At 43.2% G+C, this 16372-nt stretch overlaps 1 protein-coding gene across 4 annotated transcripts; it reads right to left on the reverse strand.

Annotated features, from left to right (window-relative positions):
• Positions 1-283: 283 nt before the first annotated feature.
• On the reverse strand, positions 284-16334 carry LOC133000335 (NLR family CARD domain-containing protein 3-like). 4 transcript variants are annotated; one of them, XM_061070240.1, is made up of 12 exons: positions 16278-16334; positions 12773-12910; positions 12554-12673; positions 12335-12454; positions 12116-12235; positions 8348-8583; positions 6438-8235; positions 4912-5085; positions 4226-4399; positions 3175-3348; positions 2621-2794; positions 284-2042 (listed from the first exon to the last, which is right to left on the reverse strand). In XM_061070240.1, exons 2-12 carry the CDS (start codon positions 12901-12903, stop codon positions 1994-1996), a joined length of 3270 nt encoding a protein of 1089 aa, XP_060926223.1. In that variant the 5' UTR covers positions 12904-12910; positions 16278-16334; the 3' UTR covers positions 284-1993. The 4 variants fall into 4 exon arrangements, with proteins under 4 accessions (XP_060926223.1, XP_060926225.1, XP_060926224.1 ...); XM_061070242.1 differs by having other exon boundaries at positions 8369-8583; positions 12773-12942; positions 16278-16328; XM_061070241.1 differs by having other exon boundaries at positions 6438-8238; positions 8369-8583; positions 12773-12942; positions 16278-16328.
• Positions 16335-16372: the final 38 nt, after the last annotated feature.

Below are 16372 nucleotides of genomic sequence, written 5' to 3' on the forward strand. Positions count from 1 at the left end.
GCGTCATTGTGTTGCAAACAAATAATCTTCATCTACGTTTGTATTAAAGGGTTCTTGGGTCAGTTTTCTATTAAATATCGTAGAATATTTATTGAACAGTGTCTGATCTTTATCGGCTCTTCTTCATACTGTAAATATGACAGTTCAGTTTCCACTGGTTGTTTCCACTGTGTCAAATAGTGTAAATTGTTCATTTACCTTCACCAAGGACGAGATGTTTTCACCTGTTTGTTGGTTTGTTTGCAAGATTAAAGTAAAACAAGAGGAATGATTTCCAGCAAAGTCAGTGGAAGGATGTTTATTGTGAATTAAAGCAGAGCTAAGTAGAAACAACATAACTTGTCTTTTACTTTTTTGTTACATCTGGTTTGTCACAGAGGAATTTATCCATGTATTTGACTCATAGACTGAATATAAAGGCTTTGACTGGGATGATCTACTGTTATACTCTACTGACACCTGTGGGTCAAAAAGAAGGAAAGCAACCACTGCTCTGCACCTGATGCAGAAATAAAAACGTCAAATTTTTAAGTCCAGAGTTTGGATCTTTTGTGTCAAAGACAAAACTCAGATTTTTAACTCTAAGTGATTTAAATGTGTTTAACTTTGTGTTGAACTAAATCCATTTGTGACGTGAATACAGGAACTTTAAGCACATAAACAATCAGATACACAGAATGTGGTTATACACACATGGAGATATACTGAGAAAGGTTAGAATAATAAAGGCAAACTTAAAAAGTTTAGAGTGTTTATATATTCTGCCTGGTGTTATATCGTTCCAATAAACTGATTCTTCATGAATGAACACAATCTGTAGCGAGAGGAAAGACTTTGCGTCTGCGTGGTGGCTTGCACTGTTGCCTCACAGCTAGGGGGTTACTGGTTTGAATCCCAGTTCAGATGGGGTCTTTCTGTGGGGAGTTTACATTTTCTCCCTTGTTTTCTCCAGGTGGTCTGGCTTCATCTCACTACGGTGGCCCTGATAGCTCAATGCACTACAACTTAAGAAAACACATGCAGGTGGACAAAACACAGGCAAAGTGAGAGCACAACACACTGCAACTTAATAAAACACATGCAAGTAGACAAAACACAAGCAAAGTAAGAAAACATCTTCATCAATTTGAAAACACAACACATTACGCACAACACAACACAACACAACACATTACAGAAAAGCTCTGCAATTACAGAAAACGACACCGGAAGTGTTTCCAGGGGACAACTGAAAGTGATGGACACGTCCGGTTGTTTAATTGTGTGTATTTCGTTGTATTTCGCATTTTTGAATTGGCAGACTAATAGTAAGCAAAACATCAACCTTGGTTAAAATTAGACATCTGCAGTAATATCTGAATCATACGATCACAATGTTAAAATAAACCAAAAACACTTAAAGTTCAGCTAATTTTCCAATATCAGAAGGACACCGACTTTACCAACTCCGAACTGCCACCGTGTCTCTCAGTCCAAACACATGCAGATTAAGGGTTGGGTAAATTGAGCGTTGGTGTTAATGTGAGTGTGAATGGTTGTTTGTCGGCCCTGTTGTTTGTCGGCCCCCCCCCCTATCACCCAATGTCAGCTGGGATTGGCTCCAGCTTCCCCTGCTACCCTCAAGAGGACAAGCGGTAAAGATCATGAATGAAGGGAAGAGGTCGAAAAAGATGCTGCAAAGTCACTCAAAACAGATTTGGAAAAGTTTTGATCTGCAGTTATGTGGTGTTAAACAGAAATAATCTGCTGCATGTGTTTGTGTTCAGAATATATGACTGAATCGAAGAGTTAGTTTGTCTGCAGCCACTGAGTCAAAGGACAGAGCAGCAGCAGCTCCACTGATGAAGCTGTGTCACATCCACATGAACACACAGGGAGGATGGTGGACTGGACACTGTGTGACAGCTGATCTCAGAGCAGCGCACCTCCTCTGATTCCTCTGGAGCTCCGTCTCCTCTCTGCCTCCCAGCAACAAGGCCCAGTCAGAGCCGCACTACACACGAGCTGCTGCTGCTTCAGCCTCTGTACAAGGATCACTCCATCTGTTGAGAGAAGAAGACATCAGTGTTTACAGATTCAGCACATCCGGTAGAAAGAGCAGCAGGGTGAGGCTGTCAGCTGTGATCCAGCTTCATTTCCTGTTCACATGAAAACAACAACTTTCGTCTTCACATCAACTCAATCAAATGATCACAAGCAGCTTGCGGCTCGTCTGATTGGCCGATTGTTGTCTCTCTGTGTTTCTGTCCAATCCTGACGTCTGTCCTCATTGTCCTCTCACAGCTTCACTGAGGAAACACTGTTTGAAACAGATTGAGATGTTCTGGGTGAGTTAGAGATCAACTGAACCAACCAGACGTTGATTTAAACTTCCCTTATCCGTCCCTTTAAGGAGAGTGTGCACTACACACCAGTGTAGAGTCACTGTGGTCAGTGGGCGGAGCTTTTATACGGGTTGAAAGTGAACAAGCTTCGAGGGACTTCAAAAACTAAACCTGAAGTTAAACTGATGACCATGAATCCTGCTTCTTAGTACAGACCCTGGATCTGTACTGTGATACTGACTGTTTAGTAAAATACTGATGGAAGCAGCATGGACTGACTCCAACCATCTACTGACCTCACAGTCTCCAGTCGACAGGTTGGACTCTGCTTTAGATCAAGCAGCTCCTTCACTGCTGAGTCCTGCAGGTCGTTGTATCTCAGATCCAGCTCTCTCAGATGAGAGGGGTTTAACCTCAGAGCTGAAGCCAGAGAAGAACAGCTGATCTCTGTCAGACTGCTGTGATACAACCTGGATAAGGAATAAAACTGAACTGTAAATTAAACAGAGATCATGTGTGAAAATAACCAACAAACATTCATGTCACACAGACTCTATATGGAAGATAAATATGAAATCAGACATGTTGGACTAAAAACATGTCCTGATTCAGTAAAAATGTATTATTTGGACCTGGTCTCTGTCCTGCAGATCAGTTTAGGAAATCCAGAACTTAACTCAGATGTGTTTTAACAAATAGCTGAATATCTCAAATGTCCCAGATTAGTTAACAAATGGATTCATGTTATGTAAGAAGAAACATTTTGTTAAATTATAATTAAATTAGATTAATTTTGTATAAATGCTGTGTTATAGATATGAAATCTACAAAAGTCAGTCAGTGATCTGACCTCAGAGTCTCCAGTTGACAAGTTGGACTCTGTAGAAAACCACACAGCTCCTTCACTGCTGAGTCCTGCAAGATGTTGTCACTCAGACCCAGTTCTCTCAGATGAGAGGGGTTTGACCTCAGAGCTGAAGCCAGAGAAGAACAGCTGATCTCTGACAGTCTGCAGCTCTGCAACCTGAAGAAAGGATCAAACTTAAATTAAACTGAGTTCATGTGTGAAATTAAAGGACTTTGACTAAACATCACTGTCACTGTTTGCAGACTTGAAGTCTTAGTAAAGTTGTGGTGAACATGTTCCACAGTTCATGTGTGAAAATAGTAGTTATATGATCCTGTTTTTTATTTCAAGTGGCAATGATCTGAGAAGCAGTATTTTTTGACCATCTGAAAGTGGTGAGTAACACGAGTACAGGGCTGTACAGAGATCTAGTGGTGAAAAGATAAAGGCATGGACTCCATGTAAGTCCTGTAAACATAGGACCTTGGTCTAGCTGTCATGTAGTCAGTCCACAGGACCACCAGGACAGATGCTGGTTAGCTTCCACAGAAACATCTCTCAGCTCAGTATCAGAGTTCACTGTCAGGAACACATGTTCTGCTCTCTGACCTTGAAGCTCCAGTGTGGAAGATTCAGGTGAAAGGATCCATTGTTAGAAACTGAATATAAAATAATCCTGGAGATGTTTTCACCTGTTTCATCTAAATTGTACGAATTGTTGTTTCCTTTACTTTAGAATGAGCCTTTCATATTTACATACTTTATATTTACATACTCTATATTTATATACTTCAGATCTACATACTTTATATTTATATACTTCACATCAGGAGCGGGTCCTCTCTACAGAGGCAGCCGTGTTTTTTACAGTAGCCCAGACTTGACAAACTAAACCTTTTGAATTTCTATGTCAACTGAAGCTTCCACAGGTTCTCTCTCATGTTTGGATGGGAATGGTGAAGTGAGGGGTGTTCAGCTGCAACATGCCACTTCACCACTAGATATCACTAAATTCTACACATTGAACCTTTAACATTAAAACATGATGTCTGACCTCAGAGTCTCCAGTCGACAGGTTGGACTCTGTAGAAAACCACACAGCTCCTTCACTCCTGAGTCCTGCAGCTTGTTCAGACTCAGATCCAGTTCTCTCAGATGAGAGGGGTTTGATCTCAGAGCTGAAGCCAGAGAAGAACAGCTGATCTCTGACAGACTGCAGTCCCACAACCTGGATAAAGAAACATGAATATTAGAATGTGTCCTCCTGTTGTTGTGTTGTCATCGTGTCAACACAGATTCTCAACATGCTGCTGACCTCAGTCCAGTCTTTGACCTGAAGATAAATATCAGATCAGACATGTTGGACCATTGTTTCATTCATCAGCTTCTTCTCTGTGTGTTGGTCACTGAGCAGGTTTGTGTAATTAAACAATGTTTAAAGTAGAGATGGCTAACGACAGTCACTTCCTGTATGTTTCTACACTTATCAACTTTCCCACGTGTTTCCATAAGAATGTGTCTTATTTTGAAAACCTGAGGAGAACGAGTGCTCGGCCTCAGTCCACATGTTATTTACTGACACTTTCTTAGTGATCAGGAGCAGGTGAATGGAGTTGATGAGGTGGACACTGGGTGAGTGACAGATGACTGAGGGAGTGAGCAGAGCAGAACTGTGACAAATCAAAAGAATAATGACAGAATAAGAAAGAAAGTTGGAAAAGTAAACAAAGATTTAAGGACCTCAGAGTCTCCAGTCGACAGTTTGGACTCTCCAGTCCCGAACACAGCAGCTTCACTCCTGAATCCTGCAGCTTGTACTCTCTCAGATCCACTTCTCTCAAATGTGAGGGGTCTGACTTCAGAGCTGAGGCCACGACTTCACAGTGAGTCTCTGAGATTCCACAACCAATGAGTCTGTAATAAAAGAAAAATTTAGACTAACAGATGAACTCATTAGATTTGGGTGGTCAAGGTCACTAAACATGTTTTTGGCCTCTTGAACATGATATCTCAGGTCTGTCTTTAGGTCATTTCTTCACATTTTGACCAGTTTTACTCAAGATGAACTTTTATAGATAAGTTAGATTTCAGTGGTCAAAGGTCACAGTGACCTCATATTATTGTGAATGCAGCATGTCAGGAACCTGGAGGGACTGACACTGCACTGGTTGCTGGTGGCGTACAACACAGGGTGATATTTCTAGTTTGGCAAGAAAGAATAATAAACAATATTTCCTGTTCTGCTTTAAAGGAACAGTCAGTGATTCTCATCCAAAACACTTCTTCTCCTCACACTATGCTAGCTGTACGCTTAGAAAAAAACTATCCACATATATACATATATATGGGGGGGAGTTTTTTATATATATATACATACTTTTATGTATATACAGTATATCTGTATAATAATCTCTCTTGCACCTGTGGTGTATTTTAGCTGATAACTCTTTTGAACATGGTCATAAACCACGATGACATGTTACCATCTTCAGTGTTGATTCTCAAACTCTCACACTCGTTAAACACTTTCCCAGAGGGTATGGAATGTATGCGTTAACTCTCTCCCCCAGAGAATACTTTCGACCTGTACAATGAAGACGCCTTACACTACAAGATGCTAAACATGTCCTTATTTAGGCTGAAGACCCTGTTGTGTGATGTAATGTTATCTCTAGGTTTGGGGTCCACCTCCCATGTATAAAACTTCTTGCTCTGCAGGGAGACTTCAGACTTCACCATTTGGCTGTGTGATTTCTCCGAGTCTCTAGAGCTCGTCCTGACCTGTACTACTTTGTTTAATAAACATCATTTTACTTGTAAGTACTGGGTCCGCGGTCCTTCCCTTCATCATCAACTTCTACAACAACACGGCGACCTCTCGGCCGACCAGAATATACGTCACACCCCACATGGTGGTATGTCTGAATCCTCAAACTCCCACACAGTGATCACATTTGATTTCTCTCTCCACATCCGCTCTAGTTGTTCTCATATGTACATGAGTTGTGAGAATGTATACATATGTATATATACACATACATCTATGTACATGCAAGCACACAGAGTTTGTGGAGGAAGCTGGAGAACCCAGAGAAAACCCTGAAGACACAAGGAGAAGCTCCTCCTCACAGAAAGGCTGCACTAACAGAGTTGAGCACTACAACACCATGCTGCCCAAAACAATGAGAACCATTTAACACTGAGTGTATTTGAAGAACGACTCATCTACACTGATTGAACATATTAGGGATCATGTCTGGACTCACAGAACCTTCCTGCAGTTCCTCACAGCTGGGATCAGTCTCAGTCGACCCTGGTCTGATGTTCTGAACTTCACCAGGTCCAACTCATCCAGAACCTCCTCTGACATCTGCAGCATGTAGGCCAGAGCTGAGCAGTGGATCTGAGAGAGTTTCTCCATTGATTTGTTCTTGGACGTCAGGAACTGTTGCATCTCCTGATGAACTGAGTGGTCGTTCATCTCAGTCAGACAGTGGAAGATGTTGATGCTTCTGTCAGGAGAAATGTTAACACCCTCCATCTTCTTCAGGTTTTTGATGATTCTCTGAATGATCTTTGGATTGTTCTCTGTCTGACCCAGCAGGCCTCCTAAGACTCTCTGGTTGGACTCCAGACTGAGGCCGTGAAGGAAGCGAACAAACAGGTCCAGATGACCATTTGTACTGGTAAGGGATTTCTCCATGGTTCTCTTCAGGAGGTCATCAAGGGAGACTTTACTCCATGTGTTCCTATATGTTCCCAAGAAGTTGTTGAGTTCTTCTGTGTTCCTTGTGGTGTAACAGTCGAACATATATACTGCAGCCAGAAACTCCTGAACGCTCAGATGAACAAAGCAGTAGATTGATTTCTGGAAGATCACACACTCTCTTCTGAAGATCTCAGTACAAACTCCTGAATACACAGAGGCCTCTGTGACATTGAGACCACACCGCTCCAGGTCTTCTTGGTAGAACATGATGTTTCCTTCCTCCAGATGTTTAAGTGCCAGCCTCCCCAGCTTCAGGAGAACGTCCCTGTCAGCCTCCATCAGCTGCTGTGGAGTCGTCTCATGTCCCTCACCGTACTTCTCATTCTTCCTCCTTGTCTGAACCAGCAGAAAGTGTGAGTACAGGTCAGTCAGGGTCTTGGGCAGCTCTCCTCTCTGGTCTGTGGTCAACATGTGCTCCAGAACTGTAGCAGTGATCCAGCAGAAGACTGGGATTTGACACATGATGTGGAGGCTCCTGGACGTCTTGATGTGTGAGATGATTCTGCTGCACAGCTCTTCATCACTGAATCTCCTCCTGAAGTACTCCTCCTTCTGGGCGTCAGTGAAGCCTCGTACTTCTGTGACCCTGTCAACACATGCAGGAGGAATCTGATTGGCCGCCGCAGGTCTGGAGGTTATCCAGACGAGAGCCGAGGGAAGCAGACTCCCCCGGATGAGGTTTGTCAGCAGCACGTTGACTGATGACCTCTGTGTGACCTCAGACACAAGCTCCCTGTGGTTGAAGTACAGAGAAGGTCTGCTTTCATCCAGGCCGTCCAAGATGAACAAAGGTTTACAGACAGCGAGCGTCTCTGCCGTGAGCTTCTGTAACGCTGGATGGAAAACACGGAGCAGCGTGAGGAGACTGTGCTGCTGGTCCTTCACCAGGTTCAGCTCCCTGAACGAAAGCACAGTCAGCAGATCCACATCTTGGTTTTCTAAACCCTCTGCCCAGTCCAGAGTGAACTTCTGCACCGAGAAGGTTTTTCCAACGCCAGCAACGCCGTTGGTCAGGACGACTCTGATGCTGCTCTGCTGGTCAGTGGAGGCTTTAAAGATGTCGTGGCACTTGATGGGAGTGTCGTGGAGGCTCTTCCTCTTGGAAGCCGTCTCAAGCTGCCTCACCTCATGTTGAGTATTAACCTCTTCACTCTGTCCCTCTGTGATGTAGAGCTCAGTGTAGATCCTGTTGAGGAGGGTTCTACTTCCTGTTTCATCACTTCCTTCAGTCACATGTTCACATCTCCTTCTCACACTGAGCTTATGTTCATCTAAATCCTCCTGCAGACCATGATCTGCTGAAAGACAAGAAACAATGTCAGAGACAGAGAATCTGAGAATCTGCTGATTGATTTCATCAGATACAGAAAAATGTTGATGCTGTATGAAGGAACAAAATAAAACAACCGCAGACAGTGCTGCTCTGACCGGTTGTCTGAGCTCCAGCTCCTGTTCGGGATCTTTGTCCACACTGGGGACAGGAGAAGTCTCCTGAAGAACCAGAGTGGTCCCAGTATGAGGTGATGCACTGTCTGCAGAACCTGTGTCCACAGCTGGTGGAGACTGGATCCTTCAGGACGTCCTGACACGAAGCACAGCAGGAAGACTGCTCCTCCTCAGAAACATGACTCCTCTTCCTCTCTCTGTGAAGACATTTCCTGATAAGTCAAATGTCACAGTCGCAGGTTGTCATTACTTCTGTCAAGGAGGTTTTGCTTTCACCATGTATGTGTGAGTGTTGGTTGGTTGGTTTGTTCGTCAGTAAACTTGGTGGAAGGATGTGGTTTGTGAACCACATCTGGGAGAGGGGAGTATGCGTGTGCTATATTAGGAAAACTTGCGATATCGATAACGTTGTTTAATATCGCGATGGAGATATGACTAGCAAATAAATAAACATAACCAGTCTCTGACTATGGACTGGACGCAGAGACCACAGACAGCTCCCCAGGCGGGAGAAGGCGCAGAGCCCGGTCACAGCGCCATCAAGTCCGGGGCAGTTAATTTGCTGGTGCTCTGTGTGTCTGTCATTCAGTCAAACCAAACCTCCTCCAGCTCCATACTTATGCAATATAAACAACATATGTTTCCTCAATGATCTTATTGTCTTTCATTTATCATCTAAAGCTGCCAAATATATTGACATGGAGAGTCTGAATGTGTGGAGCATGGATCATTATCGATAATACTCAATAACGTGAGCTCACACATCGTTAAAACCACAATTAAGATATTAATTACTTATCGCACACCCATAGAGGGGAGGGTTTCTTTCTACTTCCACAGACATGTTCAGAGGACTGATGTTTATGAGTGTGCTGAATTTGGAGCAGATCAAAATAAAATATAGGGTTACGTTGTAGCACTAACGGGCCCGAGCAAATGCGCGTTTCAAGTCTGTTGCAGTCGGGGAAGAGACAGCGTTCAATGACCAAGCGCTCGTCTCCGCGTTGCATGCGTTTTCACTTCCTGTAGCCAGCAGGTGGCGCTGTGATTTTAAGTCATGGTGTCTCTGTAGATGTCATCGGGTCGTGACTCTTGTCTTACATGTCTAGTTTGGACTTGATTGAACCAAATATGCCTGAGATACAGAAGCTCGTGTTTCGATAGCGTGTAATCAAACTTTGACGCCAAGCCACGGTCACATGGTATGACGAAATATTAAAATTCAAATAACTTTAGATCTCCATCTTGTTGTGAAGACACTCATCTAAATTTTATGTTGATCTGATGAAGACCCTACGACAAGTATGTCAAAGTAGATCTGCGGAATATTGCCAAAATGGCCCCTAAATCCAAAATGGCGGGCTTCCTGTTTACTGTAGCATATCTATCCAAGAGACTTATTTCTTTGTCATGAAAAGACACATGTCCCCGTCGATTTTCGTAGCTGTAGGCCAATCATAGTAGCAGGGCTGCCTTTTAGGGGGCGCTAGTCAGTTATTTTGCCACGCCCATTCCTTAAATCCGTCTGACAGCTTTCAGGGGGGGGCTGTTGACACACACATGTAGTTTGAGGGAGATTGAACCTTGAACACCGAAGTAATAGCAATTTCGTGTGTCATTGCGAGTTGATGAACTTTGATGCCACCCCATTAATATGGCGTTTGATGAAAAGTCACAGTAATCTTGTATCTTCATTATCAATGCCTTGAGACCCATTCGCCACAGTTTGACATGGTTGCGCAAAGTGGATGAGGAGAAATACTTCCAAGTGCAAGATGTACCAAAAACAAGACATTTCCTGCTGCCACCAGGGGGCACTGTGATTTTAAGTCACGATTTCTGTGTTGATGTCATCAGGTCGCAACTCTTGTCTTATGTGTCTAGTTTGGACTCAATTGGACAAAATATGTCCGAGATACAGACGCCCGTGTTTTGATGGCGTTTAATCAAACTTTGACGCAACGCCACGGTCACAGGCTCTGACGAAAAGTAGATTTTTTTTGATAACTTTAGATCTCCATATTGTTTTGATGACACTCGTCTAAATTTAAGTTGATCCGATGAAAGCTGTACGACAAGTACATCAAAGTAAAAACGTGGAGTATGGGCAAAATGGCCACTAAATCCAAAATGGCGGACTTCCTGTTACGTTTTTCATAATGCTCCAAGAGGCTTTTTTCTATGATTTGTCACGATACACCTTTCCCTTGATTTTGGTGAAAATCGGTTATGTGGAAACCTAGGGGCTGCGTGGAGCTTATCCGTAGGTGGCGCTGTTGAGCTATTTTGCCACGCCTATTTCCAAATACTCCAGAATACGTAAATTTTCACCACTTCCTAGATCCCTGCAAAGTTAAGCAACTTTTTGAGCATGTTAAAGCCCTCAAAAAGCCAAATCATTTAAGCGGAGAACAAGTAAGTCAAAGTAAATATGCGGAAAATGGCCAAATTGGCCACCAAATCCAAAATGGCGGGCTTCCTGTTTACTTTAACATATATATCCAAGAGACTTATTTCTTTGTCATGAAAAGACAGATGTCCCCATCGATTTTCGTAGCTGCAGGACAATTGTAGTGGCGGGGCTGCCCTTTAGGGGGCGCTAGTCAGTTATTCTGCCACGCCCATTCCTTAAAACTATCTGACAGTCTTCAGGGGGGGCTGTTGATACACACATGTAGTTTGAGGGTGATGGACCCATGAACATTGAAGTTACAGCGATTTCGTGTGTCATGGCGAGTTGATGAACTTTGATGCCACGCCATTAATATGGCGTTTGACGAAAAGTCACAGTAATCTTATATCTTCATTATCAATGCCTTGAGACCCATTCGCCACAGTTTGACATGGTTGCGCAAAGTGGATGAGGAGAAATACTTCTAAGTGTAAGACGTACAAAAAACAAGACATTTCCTGCTACCACCAGGGGGCGCTGTAATTTTAAATCACGATTTCTGTGTTGATGTCTTCAGGTCGTGACTCTTGTCTAATGTGTGTAGTTTGGACTCGATTGAACCAAATATGTCCGAGATACAGACGCCCGTGTTTTGATGGCGTTTAATCACACTTTGACGCAACGCCACGGTCACACGCTCTGATGAAAAGTTGATCTTTTGATAACTTTAATACTCCATATTGTTGTGATGACACTCATCTAAATTTTAAGTTGATCCGATGAAAGCTCTACGACAAGTACATCAAAGTAAATGTGGAATATGGCAAAAATGGCCACTAAATCCAAAATGGCGGACTTCCTGTTGCTTTTTTCATAATGCTCCCAGAGGCTTTCTTGTGCGTCTGGTCATGATACACAATTGTCTTTATTTTCGTGAGGATCGGTTAATGCTAACTGAGGGGGCTTTCCGTAGGTGGCGCTGTTGAGATATTTTGCAACGCCCATTTCAAATTACTCCAGAATACGTCAATTTCCACCACTCTCTAGTTTACTGCAAACTTTAGAAAGTTTTTGAGCATTTTTGAGCACACTACGCTCAGAATAATCCTTTCAATTTCAATAGGGCCTCCCACCGGAGGTGCTCGGGCCCTAATGAGTCTCTAGTGGATTTCAAAGTGGTTTCATAAGGAGCATGTTGGTTCTTGGTGGAGGTCTGAGCTCTTTGAGTGATTCTGAGAGATCAGTCAACTTCAATTAAGCTGTGTCCTAATGCAGGGGCCACACTAGAGGAAACTAGATCCTCTTCAGAGCAGGTCACAGTAGAAACAGTCTCTTACTCTGGATGTGAGGGTCCAGGTTCATTACTGAAGTTTAGAGGAGCTCCCATGGACCGGTCACTCTTCAGAGATAGACAGCTGGACCCTGGAGACTCTGCTCTCAGTCTGTGGTCCTGACCTCTGCAAACACAACATGTTTTTATTCAGAACACATCATTCACTGGTTCATTTTCTGAGGATTCAGTTTGGAGGTTCACATGTTTGTAGCAGGTCTCTTACTTTGATTGTGAGGGTCCAGGTTCATTACTGAAGTTTAGAGGAGCTCCCATGGACCGGTCACTCTTCAGAGATAGACAGCTGGACCCTGGAGACTCTGCTCTCAGTCTGTGGTCCTGACCTCTGCAAACACAACATGTTTTTATTCAGAACACATCATTCACTGGTTCATTTTCTGAGGATTCAGTTTGGAGGTTCACATGTTTGTAGCAGGTCTCTTACTTTGATTGTGAGGGTCCAGGTTCATTACTGAAGTTTAGAGGAGCTCCCATGGACCGGTCACTCTTCAGAGACACACAGCTGAACCCTGGAGACTCTGCTCTCAGTCTGTGGTCCTGACCTCTGCAAACACAACATGTTTTTATTCAGAACACATCATTCACTGGTTCATTTTCTGAGGATTCAGTTTGGAGGTTCACATGTTTGTAGCAGGTCTCTTACTTTGAGTGTGAGGGTCCAGGTTCATTACTGAAGTTTAGAGGAGCTCCCATGGACCGGTCACTCTTGAGAGACACACAGCTGAACCCTGGAGACTCTGCTCTGTCCTCCTCTTCCTCCTCATAACTACTCATCTTCAGTCTGAGAGGAAAAACACCGACACTGACTGTGAGCTGAAAACAAACACACACACACACACACACACACACACACACACACACACACACACACACACACACACACACACACACACACACACACACACACACACACACACACACACACACACACACACACACACACACACACACACACACACACACACACACACACACACACACACACACATTTACTAACAGTGACGCACACATCTGGGATTCATCAATATGTACCTTAATTTGTTCGTACTTAGAGAACACATTAGAACTTCCTCAGATCATGCGTACGCACAAATGATGCAGTCCCGGCTGCCCCAGAAAGTGTAAACATACCCGTTGACTAAATGCATGGTATATAAAACCTCTATTTATTTCAATAAACGGGGCGTCGCTTCTTCTGCAACAATGAAGTTAAAACACCGCGTTAAGTCGTAATCTGCGGGAGGAACTCTAATATATTAAATCAGGGGTCTTCAACGTTTTTCAGGCCAAGGACCCCCAAACAGGTGGAGAGATGGAGCAGGGACCCCCTACTATATATATTGCATAAAATTGTATTTTATATTAAACTGCGCCTAGTGCCATGTATAAAAATAACTACCCTGATATTGTACATTCAATACTAAGCTATTCAAATATTACACGGGTTCATATGTTCATGTTTTTAATTTAAACATGTGCAAGGTACAGGGTGGCCATGCCACTGCCATTTATAAACATACAGTGGGTACGGAAAGTATTCAGACCCCTTTAAATTTTTCACTCTGTTTCATTGCAGCCATTTGCTAAAATCAAAAAATTTCATGTTATTTCTCATCAATGTACACTCAGCACCCCATCTTGACAGAAAAAAACTAAAATTTTTGCAAATTTATTAAAAAAGAAAAACTGAAATATCACATGGTCATAAGTATTCAGACCCTTTGCTCAGTATTGAGTAGAAGCACCCTTTTGAGCTAGTACAGCCATGAGTCTTCTTGGGAATGATGCAACTAGTTTTTCACACCTGGATTTGGGGATCTTCTGCCATTCTTCCTTGCAGATCCTCTCCAGTTCCGTCAGGTTGCTTGGAGGGTGAACGTTGGTGGACAGCCATGTTCAGGTCTCTCCAGAGATGCTCAATTGGGTTTAGGTCAGGGCTCTGGCTGGGCCAGTCAAGAATGGTCACAGAGTTGTTCCGAAGCCACTCCTTTGTTATTTTAGCTGTCTGCTTAGGGTCATTGTCTTGTTGGAAGGTGAACCTTCGGCCCAGTCTGAGGTCCAGAGCACTCTGGAAGAGGTTTTCTTCCAGGATATCTCTGTGATTGGCCGCATTCATCGTTCCTTCAATTGCAACCAGTCGTCCTGTCCCTGCAGCTGAGAAACACCCCCATAGCATGATGCTGCCACCACCATGTTTCACTGTTGGGATTGTATTGGGAAGGTGATGAGCAGTGCCTGGTTTTCTCCACACATACCTCTTAGAATTAACGCCAACAAGTTCAATGTTGGTCTCATCAGACCAGAGAATCTTATTTCTCATAGTCTGGGAATCCTTCATGTGTTTTCTGGCAAACTCTATGCGGGCTTTCATATGTCTTGCACTGAGGAGAGGCTTCTGTCGGGCCACTCTGCCATAAAGCCCCGACTGGTGGAGGGCTGCAGTGATAGTTGATTTTGTGGAACTTTCTCCCATCTCCCTACTGCATCTCTGGAGCTCAGCCACAGTGATCTTTGGGTTCTTCTTTACCTCTCTCAAAAAGGCTCTTCTCCCACGATTGCTCAGTTTGGCTGGACGGCCAGGTCTAGGAAGAGTTCTGGTCGTCCCAAACTTCTTCCATTTAAGGATTATGGAGGCCACTGTGTTCTTAGGAACCGTGAGTGCTGCAGAAATTATTTTGTAACCTTGGCCAGATCTGTCCATTGCCACAATTCTGTCTCTGAGCTCCTTGGGCAGTTCCTTCGACCTTATGATCCTCATTTGCTCTGACATGCACTGTGAGCTGTAAGGTCTTATATAGACAGGTGTGTGCCTTTCCTAATCAAGTCCAATCAGTTTAATTAAACACAGCTGGACTCCAATAAAGGAGTAGAACCATCTCAAGGAGGATCAGAAGAAATGGACAGCATGTGAGTTAAATATGAGTGTCACAGCAAAGGGTCTGAATACTTATGACCATGTGATATTTCAGTTTTTCTTTTTTAATAAATTTGAAAAAATGTCTACATTTCTGTTTTTTTTCTGTCAAGATGCGGTGCTGAGTGTACATTAAGGAGAAATACAATAAACTTTTTTGATTTTTGAAAATTCCTGCAATAAAACAAAGAGTGAAATATTTAAAGGGGTCGGAATACTTTCCGTACCCACTGTACATCTTGCATATAACACTGAGCTATTAAAGTAATTCACAGATTCATGTTTTAATTTTTAACATACATGTAGAAGAGACAGTGAATCCTCAAGCTATCTGTGGATGGCACACATACTCCCACATTAGTGAGATGTTGGACCCTTATGGGCAGCACACAACTTATCTAATCTTGGATGGATGGAGGTTGTCAGGCAGAGGGTCAAATCAGCCTCACAATATGTTGGATGCATGTTAATGTCTATTGAAAGATATTTAAATTCGTTAAAAACAAAAATTAAAAAAAAAAAAAAATTAAAAAAATTGTCTTATCAGCCAAAGATTTCGCGGCCCCCCTGCAGTACCTCCGCGGACCCCCTAGGGGTCGCGGACCCCCTGTTGAAGACCTCTGTATTAAATGATCACAACATAACGCGTCGGAACAGGTGGTAAATGTGATATTTCCTTGGGCTTTTACTCTGAAAATCTTCATCAGACTGCTCTGATATTGTCACACTCTGAGGTGATGAACTGTCATTAGGTGAAATAAGTCTGTGGAAACAGGAAGTTTCATCATTGACATGCAGTCTCTTGTTTTGTAGCTTGAAATTCAGATCTTCCTTCTTTATAAGGTTTTACTTATTATCCAGGCCGATTATGTAAATGTGATCTGAGCTGTTGAGCTCCCCCATGTGGACACAGGTCGTCACTGCAGGTTCACTTCCGGACAGACTTCCTTCCCCAATATTCAGTTCAGTCCTTCTCCGCCCTCGGCTGCTTTCTGCTCGTGAATCGTAAGCTCTCAGATTTCTCCTCTGCCCTTGGATTATTTAGTGGAACAACCCTGTATAAATCCCCCCCCCCCATGAACCACTTATACGTAAATTCAGTGTTTCTTCAAATATAACAAAGTCAACCCTCCTACATTGTTTCCCTTTGTCAAAGTAACCTGAGACAATTGCAGGTTTAATGTGCTGGACTCAGCCGATTACAGTAAAATACGAATATTGTTCACATACTCACCAGCCTCTGACTTCACGTTTGCCTCCTCTGCTCTTGACCAGTTTACTTTCACTTTCCTCGCTCTTTGCATTTACTGGAAATCACATGACTATGTG

Source organism: Limanda limanda, chromosome 4 (assembly GCF_963576545.1).
Source record: "Limanda limanda chromosome 4, fLimLim1.1, whole genome shotgun sequence".
In the NCBI taxonomy this organism is placed as follows: domain Eukaryota; kingdom Metazoa; phylum Chordata; class Actinopteri; order Pleuronectiformes; family Pleuronectidae; genus Limanda; species Limanda limanda.